The sequence below is a fragment of the Felis catus genome, chromosome C2 (genome assembly GCF_018350175.1).
Source record: "Felis catus isolate Fca126 chromosome C2, F.catus_Fca126_mat1.0, whole genome shotgun sequence".
Lineage (NCBI taxonomy): Eukaryota > Metazoa > Chordata > Mammalia > Carnivora > Felidae > Felis > Felis catus.
The window spans coordinates 28415940-28437317 of record NC_058376.1 but is presented as its reverse complement, the minus strand read 5'-3'; the positions used below and the strand labels follow the sequence as shown (position 1 = coordinate 28437317).

General features: G+C 39.3%; 1 protein-coding gene across 1 annotated transcript; it reads right to left on the bottom strand.

Annotated features, from left to right (window-relative positions):
• Positions 1 to 1972: 1972 nt before the first annotated feature.
• LOC123379901 (translation initiation factor IF-2-like) lies at positions 1973 to 21085 on the bottom strand. The gene is made up of 2 exons (XM_045036723.1): positions 20633 to 21085; positions 1973 to 2046 (listed from the first exon to the last, which is right to left on the bottom strand). The coding sequence occupies exon 1, from the start codon at positions 21083 to 21085 to the stop codon at positions 20738 to 20740; it is 348 nt and encodes a 115-aa protein (XP_044892658.1). The 3' UTR covers positions 1973 to 2046; positions 20633 to 20737.
• Between the last annotated feature and the right edge of the window lie 293 nt (positions 21086 to 21378).

Sequence of the window (21378 nt, the reverse complement as noted above, 5' to 3'; positions counted from 1 at the left end):
AACGGAATATTCACTCATAATAAAGAATGAAATCTTGCCATTTGTAATGACCTGGATGGAAACAGGGAGTATAATGCTAAATGAAATAAGTCAGTTAGAGAAAGACAAATGCCATATGCTTTCACTCATAGGTGGAATTTAGGAAACAAAACAAACGAGCAAGAGGTAAAAAAAAAAAAAAAGAGAGAGAGAGAGAGAAAGGAGCAAGCCAAGAAACAGACACTTAACTACTGAGAACAAACTGACAATTATCAGAAATAGATGAGGGGATGCATGAAATAGGTGATAGGGATTCAGAAGGGCACTTGTCCTCATGAGCATGGGGTTATGTATGGAAGTGTTAAATCACTACATCATACACTTGAAACTAATATAACACTGTATGTTAACTACACCGGAATTAAAATTAAATTAAATTTTAAGCTAATAAATAAATAAATAACCAGTAACCCACGCTCCAAAAAACTAAAAAATAAAAGGATAACTTTGAATTTCAAAAAATCCAGAGTTTCTGATCCTATCATTTCTTTCGCTGAGAAAGTATGCATACTCAGAATTAAAGTTAATATTTGGGGGGTTGTCTACATTTTCTTTTATAGTCCTAATGTGCTTATTTAAATTTATTTGCTTTCACCCTCCCTCTCTTAACTGACAATAAAAAAGAAAAGATGCTGCTTTGCCAATGGTGAATAATCTTGAACAGTTACTACTTTAAAAGTTCAATACAGGGGCGCCTGGGTGGCTCAGTCAGCTCAGGTCATGATCTCGCGGTTTGTGAGTTCGAGCCCCACGTCAGGCTGACAGCTCAGAGCCTGCTTCTGATTCTGTGTCTCCTTCTCTCTCTCTCCCCCTCCCCCACTCACGCTCTGTCTCTCTCTGTCTCAGAAATAAATAAACATTAAAAAATTAAAAAAATAAAAATTAAAAAAATGAAAGTTCAATACACTGTGTGATGGAAACATAAAATACTGTAAATTTATCCAATCCTAGAAATTCATATGGCTTGACAAGTGATTAAGAAAATCTGTAAAACTGATTTTTGTGTCATTGCATATGAATATAAATAATGAATATCCAGTTAATAAAGAAAATACATATTCAAAGAAATTGACTTATTCACTATCACTTTAACAAACACATTATTTTATTAAATATTTGTATTCTAAGCAAGACAGCTGGCTGGTAAGTTTTTTAAGGAAAACACAAAACTTAGGGCAGGTTTAAAGGTGGATACTAAGAAGGAAACTTTGGATAGGGCTGAAGGGGACTACGTTCACCACTGACTTTAGTCAAATCATTTGGTACATTTATATGGGGTCCTGGGATTGCAAAAGACAAAAATACAAAGCAGGGAAGATTCTTCCTTCCTTCCTAGTAATATATCACCTGTCCTGAGACTCAGGCTCTGCAAGTAGATGAATTCTTATGCTACAATAATAAACCACATGTGATAATGCAGATAGGGAACATAATAGACGGACACAGGCAGAATCAGGTGTCCATGGATCCAGATGAAAGACGGCAGAAATACAGATGGCAGCTGATCCCTCTACTGGAAGGTAGAGTTGTCATAGGCAGGAAGGACTTTAAGCCTGCCTGATTATTTAAGGTATATTTCATACTGTCTTAGATAAAAAAAGAGCCTTTTATACTTTATTTTCAAATCAAAATATTCATTAAAATAATTATATACTGGAAAGAAAAAAAATGTAAATACTTCAGATGTTTAAAATAGGCAAAACTGGTTCCATCTAAATTAGACTTTTTACTCACTTACACAAAACTCAGAATTATGGACACTGAAATATATTCCTCCCCTGGGTTACAGATGTCAAACAACTAGTTAATCGACATCTGAAACTTAAAGAAAAATAAATAACAAAATGCAAAATGATGTTCTTTCTTCTCTAACTGGAAAGGCTTAACTACATTTAAAAAAATGGGACAATAGACAAAATACAGTACCTTCTAGATGTGTTTCTCCTGGCTGTTAAAATAACGGGTCCTGAGAACAGAGTTCTGCAATAGCTCACAGTCCAACACTCCCTGAAAATTAAGAAAAATAAATATTACTTCAAGCGCATCGTATCTCAAAGCATTTCAGTGGTATGTTTTATGATGGAATCTTAACTACTGGCTAAAATAAATTATCTCAAAAAATAACAAAAAAAATGTAAGATAAAAAATATTCTTCATTATACACGCTTTCCTTGGGCATAGTTGTTGACCATACGTGATGAACAATCTGCATTATAAAATTTGCCAAAATACACTATCTTTGTGCTACACCTATTCTAAAGGTGAGAAGTTAATGGTGATGAAGAGGAATTCTGATCAAGAATTCTGGGAGAAAAATTACTAGGATTATTTGGTTGTCAACACAGAGTTTGAAACACCTTCTTTTCTTTTTCTATACATATATATATATATATATATTTTTTTTTTTTTTTTTTTTTTTGGCGCACTGGTAAGAAAAAAATGTTGAACTGCGAATTAGAAGCCTTCTAGATACAGAATGACATCAAACATGTGGGAAAGTTTACACCTTCAGGAATAACACACTGGGTGAAAAGTTTTTGAGCAGCAAGAGACACAGCCTACACTTTAATACTGTGGTGGCTGAGGGAACTTCATATTGATCAACAGGCTACTGGACAGCGAAGCCAGCTGGGGATACAGAAGGTGTGATGCAGTCTCCCTGATTCCACTACAGGAACTTTAACTTCCCAAAACAAAGTAGCTGCTTTTGATTATCACTTAATTCCCCAGTGCCTGTCAGTTTCCCCACAACCATACAGAGGTACCAAATTTCTTTTGAGTAATTCTTTCTCAACACCCAGCCAAAGCAGGCTCTTTGATCATTATGCTTCCAGATCACTTTCTCTGCATCATGCTTATTGTTATTCTCCCTGCGACTGTGAGCCCCTCACTCATCTCTGAATCCTCCAGCATCTCAGATGGTGCAGGGCACAGAGCTACGTGCAGTAAATATCTGCTCAACCAGTATCTCTTAGAGTCTTTACCAATTAATTAATATACCATGCTGAAGTAAAAATGATACCACAGAAGGAAAGAAGGTAATTATATGGGCCAACTACAAAGTGAAGAATACCTTTCTTTTAATCACTTCATATGCACACAAACACACACACACACGCACGCATGTACACACATACAAACAGTTCTTCATCAGCAAGACTCTTCTAGTATCCGTGTCAATGCTCTCCCAACCCTTACAATCATCCTGCTAGGGTGGCAGATCTCCTTTCTGCCCAGGTGAACTGGGACTCCAATCCTGCTGTCCGAGGTCCTGCACCAACCGTCATGACGACTGGACATTAACACAAATCCTCTAAGCACATACGTGAGCTGCTCCTAAGCAACACTCCATCAGCAGCAGGAAATGCCACCTACATGTATGAGTCAAAGATATCCAGAATCAACTAAGCGTAGAATGTTCCCAAAATTTTATAAGTAGACAGAAGGCATCATCTTAAAATAGAATTATAACTACTAGAAAGAAATAACAAACAAACAAACACCCTGAAAAGACCTCCCAGTGATTTAAAGAAGGGGAAAAAAGCATTATCATTTCCTGTTAGGACATTTCTTTTTCAGCAACTAAATAAAAACATTACCAAATCATTTTATGTAATAAAATTTAACCTTATTTTGACCTTCCTCATAAAGCAAACAAATCTCTCTATCTAATAAGGTTCCATCTGAACTATGTAAGATGATAAGCAATACCTTAATTGCATTCATTTACATGACTTTGAAACTATTCTGGGCTGAAGTCACTGACTGCAAGGTCACAGAATACAAAAAAGTAAAATGTACGCAATTTACTGAGGAATGATCCACTTAGAGTGGTAGCACCTTCTCCTTCCTCATTAGAAGATAGCAAATGTTTTAATGCAATCAACAGGTGCAGAGGTCTCTTTGAAACATATCACACATATGCATGCTGATTTTATAACTATTAATATGGATATAACTATATAACTATTAATATAGATATAATATACTAAGCATATATATTTGAATAAGTTCATCATATATTATGCCTTGCTTATTAAAATCAATCTGCCGAAAAGAGGTAAAGGACAATTCTATGCCTTAATAGCATTTAAAATCAAAAGATGAAACAGGGCTATTATTTTTCCATTATCTAATAACATTTCTAACAACTAAAATTCAGGTTACAGAGCTATAACAGTTTTTAGGCCAAGAACTGCAAACATAGGATCTTAAGTATATTAAGAGTTTCTGCTTTCACTTTTTATAACCTAAACGAGCATATGTTCAACTATTTTGCTTAGAGAAGCAGACTTTACATGTCTCAAAGTCAGTAATTAACATTAGTAAAAGGAAGGAAATACAGCAGACAGAAATTGACTACTACAGATTACAAGATACAATGTGTACTCTTTGTAAACCTCAAAATACATCAAAACGCACAAAAACAAGTTAACTCAACAAAATATTTCCGTTTATTTTTATAAAATTCGAACAGACTACATAATACTGGCGCTTGAATTTACTGGAGAAAAAAGAAAGAAACTAAAATAGGATCCAGGATACTTTAAAATGTTTATAATGAAACGTAGAGCATCAAATATTTGTTTTAGGTTTAACATAACATCACCAGAAGATGTGCTTAAGAAGATCCTGCCCCCCCAAAAAAGAAGTTTCTGTGCATTAGATAAATCTCCCACATTTAATTTACTAATCAAGTACTTTTATACTACTCAAGCCAATCTTTCATAATTTAAAAATGACTTAGTGAAAGAGAAGCACTGGTATTCACATTCTCTACCTTCACAGAAGGGCAGCACAGTTTTTCATGTAAATCTGTATTAGCCAAAAAGTTTCAACTAATGCTACTCCACCAAGAACACAACGATGAGTACATATATATTGAAGTCCTATATTCCTAAATAAACTCCAATATTATAACGTCACTTTGTCTTTTTTAAATGAGAAATAAAATATCTTGATTTCCTTCTGTAAGTTAAGCCTATTCACTTTGAATAGCTTAGTGGTAAAATAAATGTATATATACATTTTTAGAAATACCAGTTACTATGATCCACATATTACTTTCAGTGACCATATCTTATTTAGATATTTAAGTTTCCTTTCTATAAGAAGCAATTCAGAGTCTAACATGATATATATATATATATATATATATATATATATATATATATATATATAATTTGTATAAACACATAACAGGTAATTCATGGTTCACATCCTTTGACAAGGATAAAAGCATAGGGGGCCAATCAGAATCTTCTAGTATTGTTTCCGTGTTCTTGGTCACCTTTTTACTTAAACTCAAATCTCAGGTTGTCAATAATTTTCTGATAAAGATGGTAACTTTTTGTTATTTCTAAAACACTTCTGTCTGTCCACCCAAAAGACTGAATGCCTTATGTGCCTACAGCTCCTTGATTACGATAACAATATCTAAAGTTCTATTTCATCCACATAAATTGAGGATTTTCCTTTCCATGGACATCAGAACATGTTAAAGCCAATCTTTATAGCCACAATCTAGCCTTTGTGTATCTTTAAATGGTCTACAACCTTGAACTGAAAATGAACTACATTAATGGCATCACTCCTACAGCTCTCAAAGAAAGAAAGGAGTCCGAGTCTAGGTTCAGATACACTTCATTTTAACAGCATGCATCAATCTCAGGTGCGCCCAGTAAACCCTAGCCACAAAGCAAGCATGCACACTTATGCCTTTCCATTTTCTCTTTTCTTTTCCCTTTCCTCTTCCCCAGGAGGTTAATGAACAAAATATTACACTTTTTTAAATAGATATAATGATATGGAGATAAACTATCCATCTGTCAGAAACAGAGTTACCTAAATAAAGAAACTTAACAATTCTGTATGTAAAATTAAATCCTGGACTGACAGGGTTGTTCAAATAACACTCAGAAAAGAACAACGTGACTCAAACTGTAAGAAACAGGCCAAAAACATTCCATCAAATCAAGTGTATCTAGAATAGGCCATCATCTCTATTTGAAATACTTGCTAAGAATATGTGAATTCACAGTTCCATCTAGGAAATATTTTTTCTTCCTCTCTTACCTGTTCCCCCACCCATCTTGCATTCAACTCCATAAACAGCAGTAATCCCCCATTATAAAACAGTTGACGGTTAAAACAATGAGCCAACGAAGAAAGTACAATATTCTGTAACTGACATTTACTGCATTGGCCTTGGACTTCTAATCTTTACCAGACGGGCACACAAATCAATCCATCAGCTCATAAAGGTGTGCTTTTTTAACCTCTAAAACAGATGGGATTGGCCAGAAGTGTCTGGCATGTCAAACTGCTAATCACTGCTGCCCTTTGCACAAAATAACCCACTTAAGTTGAGGCATGGTTGCACTGTAACCGACATTAGTCTGTGGGAAACCCATTTAACTGTCACACACTCCTGCCACTCCTGCTCTCCCTTAATTAAGCCTAATGCCTTATGCTTTGACCTTTTGTTCTAGCCTATTAACCCTATCTAGTACAAGTTCAATTATGTTAAACTAAAAACTTTGCTGTAAAATATGAAATGCCAAGCTCAAAAAATCATAAGGGACATCCTCTCAGCCCTTAGTTCTATGCACACTGTTACTCAATGCATGCAACAGTAAAACCTCATTTGTGAAGTGATACTGATTCTTACGGAGTTGAGAGGAACCAAATCATCATTCTAGTCCGCCTCCCTTATTTTATAAACTGAGGCCAGAAAACATTAAATGAAGCCCATTTCACAGCTTCAGCTGAGCTACATTGAAACCTATCTAATCTCTACCTCTACTCCTTTATTCTCCATGATATCTCTGATTAATAGTTAAACCACTCAACAGTGTGTTAAGGATACTAATTGTTCACCACAAATTATTATCTTTCACCACCCTCTAGAATGCACCACACAAACTAGACTAAAGCAAAACAAATAGGCATGTGAACAGGCCTCAGAAGTAATTTCCCTACACACACAAAACTTTCTCTCCCCTCGCTAATTCTTTTTAAAAGTAACAACGGTCATCAAGAACTGCTAAATTCTACCACATTCACATATAAGTATGTGTGACTATGTATTGTATGAATACAGTTTTTTTTTTCTTTCCTGATGTTTCATTTAAATATTCAACAGAGCAAATGACCTAAGCTACAGAAAGCAATTACAACTCACAATTTATTCCCAGTGGACAAATTCACAGCTGGAGATCTCTAAAAAATACCTTTTTTTTTTTTTTTTTTTTTACACCTGTATGTATATAGATTGCTGTTTTCATCTACCAGGATTTCAAAATATAAAACAAAACAAAAAAAAAACACTTTTAAATACACTATAAAATAAAAAATATAGTCGAAACTAACATGCTGTCATCACAGGGGTATTTTAGTTTTAACATACAGAAATGTGTGTTATTAGTCCTCTTCCATTTTCCTCACACAGCTAGAAAATTTTTTTACTACTTTCACTATAACACATGGAAACAATTTAAAGATCAATAACATATAACAAATATTGGATTACCATCTGTGAATCTTGTGAGAAAATACAAATTGGTCTCAGATTTTCAAAAGATTAAAAGTCAGATTTTACTTCCATCCTTTTTGTTGTTGACTGTCCCAAGGCCCATTTCACCCATTTTCAGTCATCAATATTGTCATTTTACAGGAAACTGACAAGTTAAGGTAATATGCCACTAATTGGAACATACCATAATTTTTAAAAGAAAGATCATTCAGAGTTGTGCTAAAATGATGAATAAATCCAATGATGGAATTTATTCTATTTTAACAGGTAAGAAAACATGGTACGAGAGTTTAAAACTCAAAGTGAATTTGTTTACCCTATTTCAAAGGAAAGCATGGCTTGGCATTATCAGGACGAGTATCTACAAGGATGTATAAAATGTAAAATACGCGGCTGGATGAGCGGTCAGAGCTAGAACAAACACTTGTAGCAGACACAAAATAATTACCCACAAAATAATGATTTAGAATCTTATTCACCTTTTTTTTTTTTTTACCACAAAGGAAAATGCTGTTATTTTAAATGAAACATCACACAGTTCATGAATATAGAAATTAAGTTTGAGTCTCTGTTGAGGAATCTAACATTGGAAAATTTATACTAATGTACAGAATTCACACATTCTATAAGACATTGACACTAAGGAACTATGAAAAGCAAAGATGTCCAGTCAACCAGGATAAACAATTTTCAAAGCACAAAGTAGAATGTATCACATAATTAGCCAATGTGCAATTTTGTCTACCCTTTTACTTTGGACAATAGTCCATTGGCCTGCAGATCTTCTTTTGCTATAATTTATAAGCATGTGACATACACACACACACACACACACACACACACACACACACACACACATACATGAGAGCCATGAGAGCCATGAGAGCCATGAGAGCTGTTTTTTCTGTTTACAAAAGATATCCACTCCCAAGCATGGATGAAGTTTAGTAAAACTTTATCTTCACAAAGCAAGAAACCGGGTTAAAGTTACTTTAAGACCATTTGTGAAATCTCAGTGTTGTAAACATGTATCCCAGATAATCTATACATTTTAGCATTTGAAAATTATGTGGTAGTTTAGAAATTTCTGAGCTCCATTTTAAAATGTTGCCTTTCTACCTGAGCATTATTAATCTAGTTGAACAGAATAGTGTTGTGACAGTCAAAAAATTCACCTCCAGAAAAGAGCTATTACTAATTTAAAAAATAATAATAACAAAGGGGGTTCATCTACTATTTAAGTCCTGTAACTTAGTAGGGTTTGAATCATCAGGTCATTCTTGATGGTCTCTAACTTTTAGATTACTGAACACCAAAATTAACTCTAGACATGAGATTTTGAAATGCCTCCGTCTTCCCAACTAGTCAAATCCAATGTGATTAAATGTGTCAAGCTCGGGTCTCTTTACCACTACCATAAGCTAAGTGTCCTTAGCTAAGGAAATGAAGCTAAGAAAACTCTCTATGCAGCTCTATAAAAAACTTGTTTCTTTAAAAAACAATTAAATGTTGCCCCCAAAGATTGTGCTAAATGTGTTTTCTGAGATACTGTAGTTTGTGTATTTTTGAAGAAACCCAGCATTACAAAACAATTGCCAAGTGCCAAGTAATTATAATGTCACCAATAGGTGCACTTTTTCCTTCATAGTTAATACGCCTGGAAAGATGATGATAAATTTTAAGGAAGAAACAGTATTCCTTTTAGACGCCCTAATTTAAATACAGAAAAAAAACGTAGAACAGCAGCTATTACGAATTAGCTATGCACAATAATTGGCAACTGTTACATATAAATACATAAAGGCTCTATCCCTGACCCCACAAAGCCAGAGTTTACCAATAATTGGATTGGTACAGTTCAATTCAACAAATGTTTGTAACGGCCCTCTATGTGCCAGGCATCTACAACACCAACAGTACACTGATGAATGAGCTCCTATTCATGGAGCGGACGGTCCACTGAGAAACACAAACATTAAACAATTGTGGCCATTGCAATCAGGGTACAGAGAACTGTGGGAGACAAACCTGATCTTGTTGGAGGCTTGGGGACTGCAGTGAGCACCTACACTCTCTTGCCCACTGTCCCATGAGTAAGAATATTTCTTTCCAATTTACTTCGCCAAGGTCAAAATATGGTCTGTGGCCCATATAAGTGGCTCCCATTAGGTTTCTTCTCTCTTGTTCTCATTCTACAGGGCTGGATCTAGAGGCCCTTGGTTCAGGGCACATTCTCACCACTAGTCCACACAGTGCCCTGTCATTATGTTACCTTTTCACAGGAGTATACAGTAATGGGGTCCATAACCTTTGCATTATATTCCCAGTTGAACAGACAGACCCAACTACCTGCACTAGTAATTTTAAAATATTACTCTTCAGTAATAACTAGAGCTGACCTGTGAGTATTCTGATCCCACTAGTTAACGAAAGGTACCTGGCTCTGGTAATCTACAAATAGAAGTTTCCCTACTGATTTTTAAATAGAGCTCAAAATGTATATAACATGTAGAAACAAAGCTGCTGCATGAATAAATGCGCACCTGTACTGTAAAACTTGTTTTTAAATTCTCAGCCTAGAAAGTACGTTCCAAGTACGAGAATATCAAATGAATCACAAGACTGTTCTGAAGACCATATTTTGGTAGCAGGAGAAGAAAATATGCTCCAAAAACAAGGGGGATGTAGCTGGTCCTTTCTCGCTCCGCTTCTCAAGACTGTCTTTCTGGTCAGTGTAGACTTTACTGCTGGATCCATCACCAAACGTTATTAACGATTTCTTAACATCTGGTACCTAAGCCCTCTTTCTGTGACTGCCTTCACAAAAACTAATAAACTGAAATAAATTAAGGCTTGATTTCTTATCCTGGGTTTACCCAAGTACTGGCTGTATACATTTTAAAATGTACTTAAATTCTCAGGGGTTCAGTTTCCTCCTCTGTAAAATGCAAACAACAAAAGTTTTGGAAATATTATTTCATTTTTTTAAAGTTTTTATTTAAATTCCAGTTAGTGCACAGTATAATAGTTTCAGGTGTACAATACATACAACACCCTCATTTCAGCATTAACAACGACAAAAGTGTTGGAAGATAAGCAAGTAATTTACCCCATTGCATCATATGTATACCTTGGCAAAAAAAAAAAAAAAAAAAAAAAAAAAAAAGGAGGATCAAAGGAAAAAGGTGTGTAAGTGCTAAAAGGTAGCATTTAACACTATTTGATTTACAGTTCACACCAACTACTATTCCATGTACTCTCCTATTAAGCAAGATGCCTTTATAACCCAACTTGTTTGAAATGGGGAAGACAAGATACCTGTAGGACAAATATACTTAAACCTGGAGCATCCATAGCTTTTATCACATTCCCCTCCAGTCTGAAAAATCTAAGGATTCTATGAAATTACTTCAACTTATGAGAGAGCCAAGCAAAAAAAAAAAGGAAAAGAAAGGGAAGAAGAAAGTATGACATTGATTCAGGTCAGTCAAGGATACTAGGATAGTAAGCACAGCATTTTACTAACAAAATAAACAATGCATTGCTTTGAGTTTTGACTCAATAACACCAAACATCTGGATATTGGGAAAGAACCAGATGGTGAATAAAAAAAATTTCTATCTTCAATCCCTGGCCTCATGTAGATTCAGTCTATTTCAGTTAAACTTCTTAAAAAGGTATGGATGGGTTAGGGAGAGAATATAAACATGTATCTGAACTCCAGAAAGATTTTTTTCCCCCCAGATTGTTTACTTACATGGCTTCTCTCTTATTTGGCCAGATACAATATATTCTCTTAATAAAACATTGTAGTAAAACATTCCTTTGCAGCTTTTATACAAACCCTTTTGTTTATCCAACATTCACTTGGCAATTCAAAATCCAAAGCACGCTAGAAAATATTATGTATATGAGCCTATTACTCATCCTTGTGTCTCCACTACAGTTTTAATTTGACTGTATCTTTTAGTGCAGAGGGAACCACTACCACCCAGCTTGATTCTTTTGGGTTCAGAATTCCATAAATTTTAAATGAAGCAAGTAAGAAGAGGTGGAGAGGTTTATAACTACATTTCTCATGGCCTCAACAATAACAGAGCACATCCGATGTGCACTTAAAAATATACTGTATACCAGGGGCACCTGGATGGCTCAGTGGGTTGAGCATCCAACTTCGGCTCAGGTCATGATCTCAGGGTTCGTGGGTTCGAGCCCCGTGTCGGGCTCTGTGCTGACAACTCAGAGCCTGGAGCCTGCTTCAGATTCCGTGACTCCCTGTCTCTCTCTCTGCCCCTCCCCAACTCGTGCTCACACACGCACGCGCTCTCTCAAAAACAAACATTAAAAAAAATTAAAAAAAAAAAATACTGTATACCACAAACCTCCCTAACCCAAAAATCTCTTTCCTGACCATAGTCTACTCCCAGAATGAAGCCAAATACTCATCTATCTCTGTTTCCTCCTGATAAATTCGCAAATGCATTATCAATTTTCTCTTTGTAACAAAGAGCCCAGTTTATTAGCATGGTGTAGTCTTTAAAATAAAATTATGGTAGGTGAAGATAGGGCAATGACACAAAATTCATGTCAAGAACCATTACAGTCAAGAATTTTAACTTTTCCACCAGAAAGAGCTATGGGCCTGAATTTGTTGAAAGTGCTCCTTCAAGTAGACAAACAAAATTAGCCTTGGGAACACCTGGATGAAGACCATGACAAGGTATTTTAATGAATTACATCAAGAAACATGGTTGCTTGCTCTGCCTCAAAGAACACTACAGTAATTGTGTGGAATACCTCACAAGGGTTAGCATCTGAGGAGGGTAAGGAGCTTGCAGAGTTACCCTGGGTGACTACATTTCTCAGGTAAGCCCAGGGAACAGAGGGCATCAGTTCTCTTGAGAATTAACATCAACTGCTACAGAATTACCAGTTGGAAACAGAGTGCCTTCCTTATAGGACTGGTCTTTGGAAAGCCAGGCCCGGCAGACTGGGGGCGCTGCACCGAGTTCTATGGCTATTCTATGCTCTATTTGGGAGCAGGCTTTTAGAACTTTCTAAAAATCAACTAGAAACTGGCTTTCTTTTAAAAAAGATGGCATACTCTCATGAAAAAGCAAATTATTATCAATGACATTAGCTGTGTGACCTCAGGCATTTCTCACACTAGGTTTCTTTCTCTGTAAATCGAGAAAATGATACCTATATGTCACATGGAAATTGTAAAGCAGACAGCCAAGTGCCTGGAACAAAGCAGATGTCCCCAAATCCTCTTCCTTTTCTTGCTCTTTCTCTCAATAAAAAAGTAAAAGGCAAAAAAAAAAAAAAAAAAAAAAAAAAGGGCAGTGGGGCACCTAGGTGGCTCAGTTGGTTAAGCGTCCAACTTCGGCTCAGGTCATGATCTTGCGGTTTGTGAATTCAAGCCCCGCGTCGGGCTCTGTGCTGACAGCTCGGAACCTGGAACCTGTTTCAGATTCTGTGGTCTCCCTCTCTCTCTGAACCTCCCCCGTTCATGCTGTCTCTCTGTGTCTCAAAAATAAATAAACGTTTAAAAAAAAAAAAAAGGCAGCTTTTTGGATTTCCAGTTTTTAACCTATCATGTCTACTTTTAAAACCTCAGGCGTGGGGCGCCGGGGTGGCACAGTCGGTTAAGCGTCCGACTTCAGCCAGGTCACGATCTCGCGGTCCGTGAGTTCGAGCCCCGCGTCAGGCTCTGGGCTGTTGGCTCAGAGCCTGGAGCCTGTTTCCGATTCTGTGTCTCCCTCTCTCTCTGCCCCTCCCCCGTTCATGCTCTGTCTCTCTCTGTCCCAAAAATAAATAAACGTTGAAAAAAAAAAAAATTAAAACCTCAGGCTTGAAATCTTTACTGCTTACTGACAGCACACGTCAATGTATAGAATCAGAATTTCACAATTTAGAAATCAAATCTAACCCCCTTGTTCTAGTCTACAGAGAGATAAAAGGACGTTCCCATTATCTGTATTATACACGGTTTTAGTAGCAGATCCTAAGCTAGAAAATTGGCTGTGGAATAACAAAACAAATACTTTTATTTTTTCTTAATGTTTATTTTTGAGAGAGGCAGAGAGTGAACGGCGGCGGAGGGGCAGAGAGGGGGCGGGGGGGGGGAGAGGGAGGCACAGAATCTGAAGCAAGTTTCAGGCTCTGAGCTGTCAGCACAGAGCCTGGCGTGGGGCTTGAACCCACAAACCATGAGATCATGACCAGAGCCAATGTCGGACACTTAACCCACTGAGCCACCCAGGTGCCCCTAGAACAAAGACTTTTTAAAAATTTGTGTTTTAAAAATCAAAGTTGAGCTTACATGACCCATTGTGCAAATATTCCCTTTATAGGAAAACAAACAAAACAAAACCCTGCAACTATGATTAATTCATTTTGAGGATGTTTTTTATTTATGTCCTATTTGAGTGTTTCTTATTCTAGCCTATTTGAAAGGTGGGGTCAATTCCTATTCTAGAGTTTTTCTTGGGATTCTCCACTTTCTTCTATCCCCCTTCCTTCCCTTAATTTGTTTCTTTTCCAGTGTATACATCTACCACTCTGTTGTAGATTACTCTAAATTCATAAATGCAAGAATCAAAAAAGATAATCTAAAAAAGTACGCATTTCAAAAACCAGCTACGATCCCTTAAACATTTCCTATCTCTCGAATCCTGGAGAGATCCCTCAAGGGAGAAGCCTCTTTTTTTTTCTATTTTGAATTTCTAATTCTCAAATTTTGATTATGTTCTGTCACATGTCAGTTCTCTTATCTACACTGTTATTAAATCAACACAACAATTATACTATTCTCATTTTAAGACTACATATAAACATAATTTCCTAACTACTGCAATGCTGAATTATCATGACTTTTTAATGCATTAATGTATTTTTTAATGCAGTCACATGTTACACAGTATAGACAAACTCAACAAGTCAAAGCACACAACTACAAGAAGCTTGCTTAGCAACAATGTGACTTGAGCTTTTCTCTCATCTACCTAAAGCTAATTGCCTGACTTCTACCCAGTATTCTTACATAGCTGGTGAGGAAGGTAAAAGCAAAATAAAGCACCCCAATTAACAGAAGCTCCTAACTCCTTAATTCCTGATTTATTCTCAATTCATTAGCAGATTACAGATTTAAAAATAAGGAGTAGCCCTATCATTTAACACGTGACTGAAAAAGGACTTTCTTAATTAGAAGTCCAAGGATAAGAGACTTCATTCCACCAAAGCTCTGAATAAACACCAACATCAGGTCAATCAGAGTTGTCCTGGTCCTCGTGGTATCTTAAGCTGATGACTCAAGTTCCCAGCAAGCTTCTAGTTTAATATTTCTTGAAACACCAGGCTTAGTCACAGAGTGACCTGGAATTTAAGGCAAATAAGGGTCTCTTTCTTCATCCTTAAAGATATTTTTGCTAAATGACACAAAGTTAAAGAGGCAAGATGGGTTTTAATTTAGAGCTTTTATTCCCTGAAGTATACCAAGTCAAAAAAATTTCCTGGGAAGAGTGAAGCATGCTAGCTTTGAATTTCAAACACAACTATTAACCCTTTCAGAGAAGCAATTCTATTTCCAAATTTCTTAACAAAATGATTTTTCCCCTCACGCTATTTATTGAAAGAGGGAGGGAGGGAAGAAGGAAGACAGGATAGATGAAGGAAGAAAGGTGGGGAGGAAGGATGGATGGATGATGGACGGACAGACCAATGGATGTCACAAGCATCCTAGCCAAAGTTTGAACACATTCTGGAGTTATTCTTGAATTTTTTTCGGCTAAAAAACAAATCAGATGAATTATCCAAATCAGGTAATTATCCATAACATTATCTTCAAAAACAATCTATCCTAAAATCTGGTATAGACATTCAGAAGTATCTTAATACTACTAAGTAAACACAGTGAAGTCCCTTTTTTCATAGCTACATTTTTGAATTGCCAGTCTCCTAATAAATTCTTTAAATCTGCTTCTCATCATATTACCCCTACAGTTCTAGGCCAAATGTTATCCCTAGCATGGTTTAAGGTATTAACTTTAACAAAATCCTAATACAGTGGTAAAATGTATCATATTTCCCCTCTTTCCTGTTTTTCTCAATGTTTCATGAACTTAAATAAGATTACTTTGTTTCGGGTGTATGGATACTCTAAGACACCACAAGTTTTGTAATGCTTTATTTGTAATATTTGCAAGAGGTGCAGGAATCCATTTGGATTTCAAGGTTCATAATGCAGAGTATGTACTATCACAGTGACAACAATTAGTATAATATCCTATTATCTCAATAGCTGTATTTTTAATGAAAAATTAAAACTACCCTTCATACCTGTAGTAAAAGAAAAGGAAAAGTCTGTTCTAAACGACCTCTAATTTTTAGAATCCTAAATATTCAATATCTATCAAATTGAACATTAAATTTCAAGGAACAACAACAACGACAACAACAACGATGAAACAGATGGACATTTAGAGCATAGTTTGTGAAGAAACCCTACTAAGACTTCAGAGAACTCTAAGTCCCAATTTCCCCCTAATCCTAAAGGTGCTTAAAGGAAATATTCTTTCTGTAGTTATCCGCTTCAAGTTATCTTTATCAGAAATCCTAGGAAAGAATTCTCTAGTTCACCACCCAAACCTCAGTACTGTTTCCTGTGTTCAGTAAGACCCTTGGGAAACACAAGATCTTAAAAGAACAAAGAAAAGTGGTCTAATATGAATTCATTTTCTTCCAAACAAACTATAACTCCCGGTTCTACTCTGGTGCCCAGTTTTGGTCTTCCACCTTAAATATATATTTAAGAGACACTCAACAGCAAAGTATACAGAGGCACAAATGTGGAATTTGTCATTTTTCCCTCTCCAAACAACCACTATTTATATAATATTGCAGCCCTCATAAAAGGGAATCCATTACCATCAGCAATTCATGTCCCTGCTTCAGCATCAGATGCAAACAGGATACGGAAACAAGATCTCTCTCCTCCATTTACTTTTTGTTCATTCCAGCCTCCGGACATAATCCTCAGTTCCATTCCAATGGCCTGCTTCATCATCTGACACTCCTGATTTTTACCTTCTCAAGTCTTAGTGACCATCCTGGTGTTATATTTCTGTGATTGTTGTGGTATCTAAATACTACAGAATGAGTCTGTTCATCCCCTCGCCCCCGGAGAGCAACTTAAGGAAATGCATCTTGAACAATTCAATTCCCAGATTCAAACTTATTATCCTGAAGCCCCTCCCCCTGCCATATTCTGCTGAGAATGTCTGACTTTTCAATGGTAGTCAATAATTGCTTTTCATAAAAATATTTCCTCCATTGGAAGACATGTGCACAAGGAGCTTTGTTAAAATACCAAATGCTTCTTTCCTCAGTCTTCATCCACGTTAACAGTAAATCAGTATTAAAACAAAACAAAATGCACACTGATCGTGTATTAGCCACGGGAAGGGGCATATGGAAAAAGCTCAAGAGTAAAGAACCTTTACCCCACCAGGGCCAAGACAGGAAGCTGCAAAGGAAGGCAATTTTCATGAAAGAACGCATCCAAAAATGTAGAAGCTATTTATTTTAGAAAAGGGGATGAGAGGAGACAGCAATACAGAGAGAGGTGTGTCACTGACAGATAAACTAGAATTCTTCTTCTCTATTAACCTACGCTTTAAAAACTAACTGCATCAGGCAATCTAAAGTTTGAAAAACAAATCTGTACCCATCACAATTGAAACTCAACAATTCTTTCTAGGTGAAAATTAGACGTTTTGAACTTATTTCTGGCAGAATTATCTTTCAACCTGATACACAAAACTCTTACCGCTTTTCCAAAACAACACTTAAAATACGAGCTTTTAAGTTTCCTACAATCTTCAGGTTTTAAAATTAAAAACCTAATCCCTTTAACATCATGTATGATATCCTAAGCCACTCTGATTTAAAATTACCTTCTATATCACTGCCTTCCAGTATTGGTTTGCAAAGAAATCTGTACAATTAATAATAACCTTCTTCTCTCTCATCTTTCTAGAGAGCCAAGAATGACATATCTTCTTATCTTCTTACTTGTTCCATCAGATTGACATATTTTGCCTCATCTGTCACCTTCCATAAAACTCTGCTTTCAGATATGAGTTAATTCATTTTTAGTTGTCCTCAATGTTCTAAAATAGTGATGTTTGACAGAATTAATACAGTGCTCTAGTTCTCTCTGTGCAACCGGTACTTAATTAAAGATCTTGGAGGCCATCTTTCTCTCAGGTTGTACCATTTAAAGAAGGAACGTTACTTCCTCCAGACAATGTGATAAGCCACATGGCACTGAAGCTGCCATCGCCAGGTCTCCCATTTAACGGATTGCTTTACTATGTATAAACTACCAGCCAGACAGATTACCACTTTATTTCACATTGATTTACTTTTCACCTCTCGGAACCCTAAGTCTACTACAGCCTATGTTCTCTCTTACTTTTTGAATTTCCAGAATTCCTGGAGTTGTAACACTCCCTTATACTTTTATCATTGCTTTTGTTTGATGTGGGACCTCAAAAAGTCCTAATGACATTTCATCTGTAAGATTTCTTGAATCTCTGGTAACAGTGAAGACAGTCTTTAAGCAATCACAGAGCTACCTTGGAGCGCAAACTGAAAAAGTCCCAGTTTTAAATTCTTTTGAATCCGTATCTTTTGGAGAACAGCCACTCAACTTGATATGTCATAATTTTCAATGCTAAAGGTAGCATGGATAATTGAAATTGGCACTTGCTATTTATTACACAAATAATTATTCTCTTGGATGGCCTTTTGAAAGCTAGCGCTTCTTAATCATTTTTTGGCTATACTGGAACCACAAGAGACGTGTCAATTTAAGCAAACTTCAGGAGCAATAAACTAACAAACAGACTCTAGGTGGTGGTATAGGTTATTTTTTATCATGATGTTTTGCTCTTAAAACTGCAAGAGTCAGAAGAGCCCTTAGCCTCTTAGCCTCTTTTACAGACACTTCTTTGTTGCAAACTTACAGTATTTGGGGATGTTTAAATTAGTAAAACCCAAGTTCTACAGAGTTTTGGAGATAAACACAAAAAGTAGTTCTAAGTCAAGTCTTCCCACAGGCATTAAACCTGGTTTTCAACTGCTTCAAAAGCACTGTAGAGACCTCACTGGAGTAAAACTAACAATAAGCAGTCCTCTTTTTTTTTTTCCCCCCAAAATATACATTTAACTCACCCTCTTAGGGCACCTGCAGGGGTAAGTGTGGAAAGAGGTGTTTCCCCACCAGAGTGAGTGAAACAGACTACAGTGACAATCCCCCAGCCTGCATAGTAGCTGTTCCCAGGGACTGATTCTTCTTTGTCTCTAGGAACTAACTCCAGACAGGGAAAAGTTGTTACTGGTTAGGAAGGCACTACTCTGAACCAACCAAACCCAATCGACACTACCACCAAAACACTGGGCAAAACCCAAGCAACTTATTTCTAAATTGAAAAACATTTCAACATACTCCAGGCAGCAACCCACACTCAAGTGCCAGGCAGTTGAAGCACTATTTGTTTTAAAAGTCCACTTATTTCAGTGTCTCTTCAACAAAGGTGACAAAGCGGTGGTTAAACATCCGGAAGATGCACCCACTTGCTAAACATATGATCCACTAATAAGCAGGTTCAAGGCAATTCATAACTTTAAAGAATGAATTACCAAAGCTCTCTGCTCCACGAATGCCCCCCCCCCAAAACGTAAAGGGTATTCATGTATATTACACGACAACCATATTTACTTTGGACACCTATAGACAGGCTTTCTTCCTCTAAAGACAATTTTTCACCCCCGCACCATCTCACAATTTAATCATTTACTTTACCGGAGACAAACTCCAACTTAGTTCCACCGTCTGAGCAAAAAGTCTTTGTAGCTAGAAACGTCTTAATTTTTTTCCAAAATAAAATGCCCTATTAAAAAAATATTTAACGCAAAAGCGCTTATCATTCTGTTTTTCTTCCACTATCTTCAGAAACCAATTAAATCACTAACGAGATAGAAGGTAGAACCGCCTGTAATGCTTCAGAGATCAACATGTGTTACAGACTCCCAGCTTGGTCGCCTCTGAGACACACAGTTGATTCCTTTGTTCCTTCACACCGAACACCAACTCTTGGTTAAAATTTGGAAACTATTTTGGAAAGGATGGGAGGGATCGTAGAATATTTCCAGGGAAACCGTTCATAAAACGACAAGATTCACTAGTAGTAAGGAGGACACTGCTGCACAAGAGGAGAGAAAGGCAGCCTCCCAGGACCTCCACTGGGCTCACCCCAAATGTGAGCCCGGTTTCTGGCTCATATCAGGGGGTCAAGTGATGGTTGAGGCCTCGGGTGCAAAGAGCCTCGCTCTCGGGAGGGGGAAGGACAAGAACCGACCGGCCAGGCCTGGGGGTCTGGTGGGGGCCGGGAGAGCTGTCCCTTTTTTCCTGTTCGCTTGTCCAGACCCTGAATCCCGCGAGCCCTGAGCAGGGAGGCACCGGGCGAGAGACGGGTAGCAGCACCCGGCGCCGCCCAGGTCGCCCCGGGCAGCAGGACCGAGGGCTGCGCGGCGAGAAGCGCCCGGGACTCCGGGCCGAGGGGGCAGTGGAGCGGGGCACGACCCGGGCCCGGCCACCCGTGCCGGGCGCGCCTCGGGGAGCACACGGAGGCCGCCCCTCGGCGCAGGACAGCCACAGAGCGGCCGGTGAGCCCGGGGCCAACTCCACAACTTGCCGGCCCAGCTGCCTCCCCCCCCCCACCCCCACCCCGAGTTCCCGGGAAGATTCGGACCCGGCAGGAGAGGCGGAATATCCCCGGAAACGATTCCTCCCCGAGGCTGAGCCCACCCCGCCGTCCGCGTCCGCTCCCGCCGCAGGCAGCGCGGTCCCCGGCGCCCCGACGCCCCCGCGGCCCTGCCAGCCGCCGCCGCCGCCGCCGCCGCCGCCGCCGCCACCGCGGGGCCGCGCTCCCGGGCCGTTTCCGGCGGCGCCCGCGGCCGCTCCTGCAGCCCCCGGCCGCGGCCGCCACTCACCCGAGGCCGCCGCGGCTCCGCGCCTCGGGCTCCGTCAGGCGCACTCCACGAAGGCGCCCCGCCGCCCCGTGCTCCCTCGGCGCCCCGGCGAGCTCTCCCCTCCGGTCAGCAGCGCTGCCAAGCGCAGTGGCAGCCGCGGGGCCACCGGCGGGCGTGCGCGGGCGGGCGGGAGGGCTTGGGGCCGGCGCGTCCCTCCGCCTCGGCCGCCTCCTCCACCTCCTCCGCCTCCGCCTCCTCCTCCTCCGCCGCCGCCGCCGCCGCCTCCCGAGTTCGGGGCTCTGCTGCAATGTCTGCGAGGCTGACTTTGAGCGCCTCGCTCGCCGCCCGCCCGCCCGCAGCCGCGCTCCTCCCTCCGCCGCCGAGTCCGCCGCGGCCCAGTCCCTCCCCTCGCCGCTCCACGCCATTCAGCTCTTCAGCCAAGTTTCTTAACCCTTTTTTCCCCCTCCCTCCCATTGTCACCGGGGCAGGAGGAACCGCTCGGGTCCCGGCAGCTCGCGGGAACTGAGGAGCACCCCCCCCCCGCCCCCGGTTTGCTGTTTTCCTCCTTGCCCGCCCTCTGGATGGCCCGGCGGGGGCTGCAGGGCCCAAAGGCGGCGGGAGGACTGCGTCGGCCGGGAGAGGTGGGTGCTCCACGCGCCCGAGCCGACCCCTTCCCCCCCACGCTCGGCTCCCGGCTCTGTCCAGCCGCCCCCGACCGCCCAAGGCGACTGGACAGCTCCTCCCGGGCCCCCCGGGGGCTTGTTCTC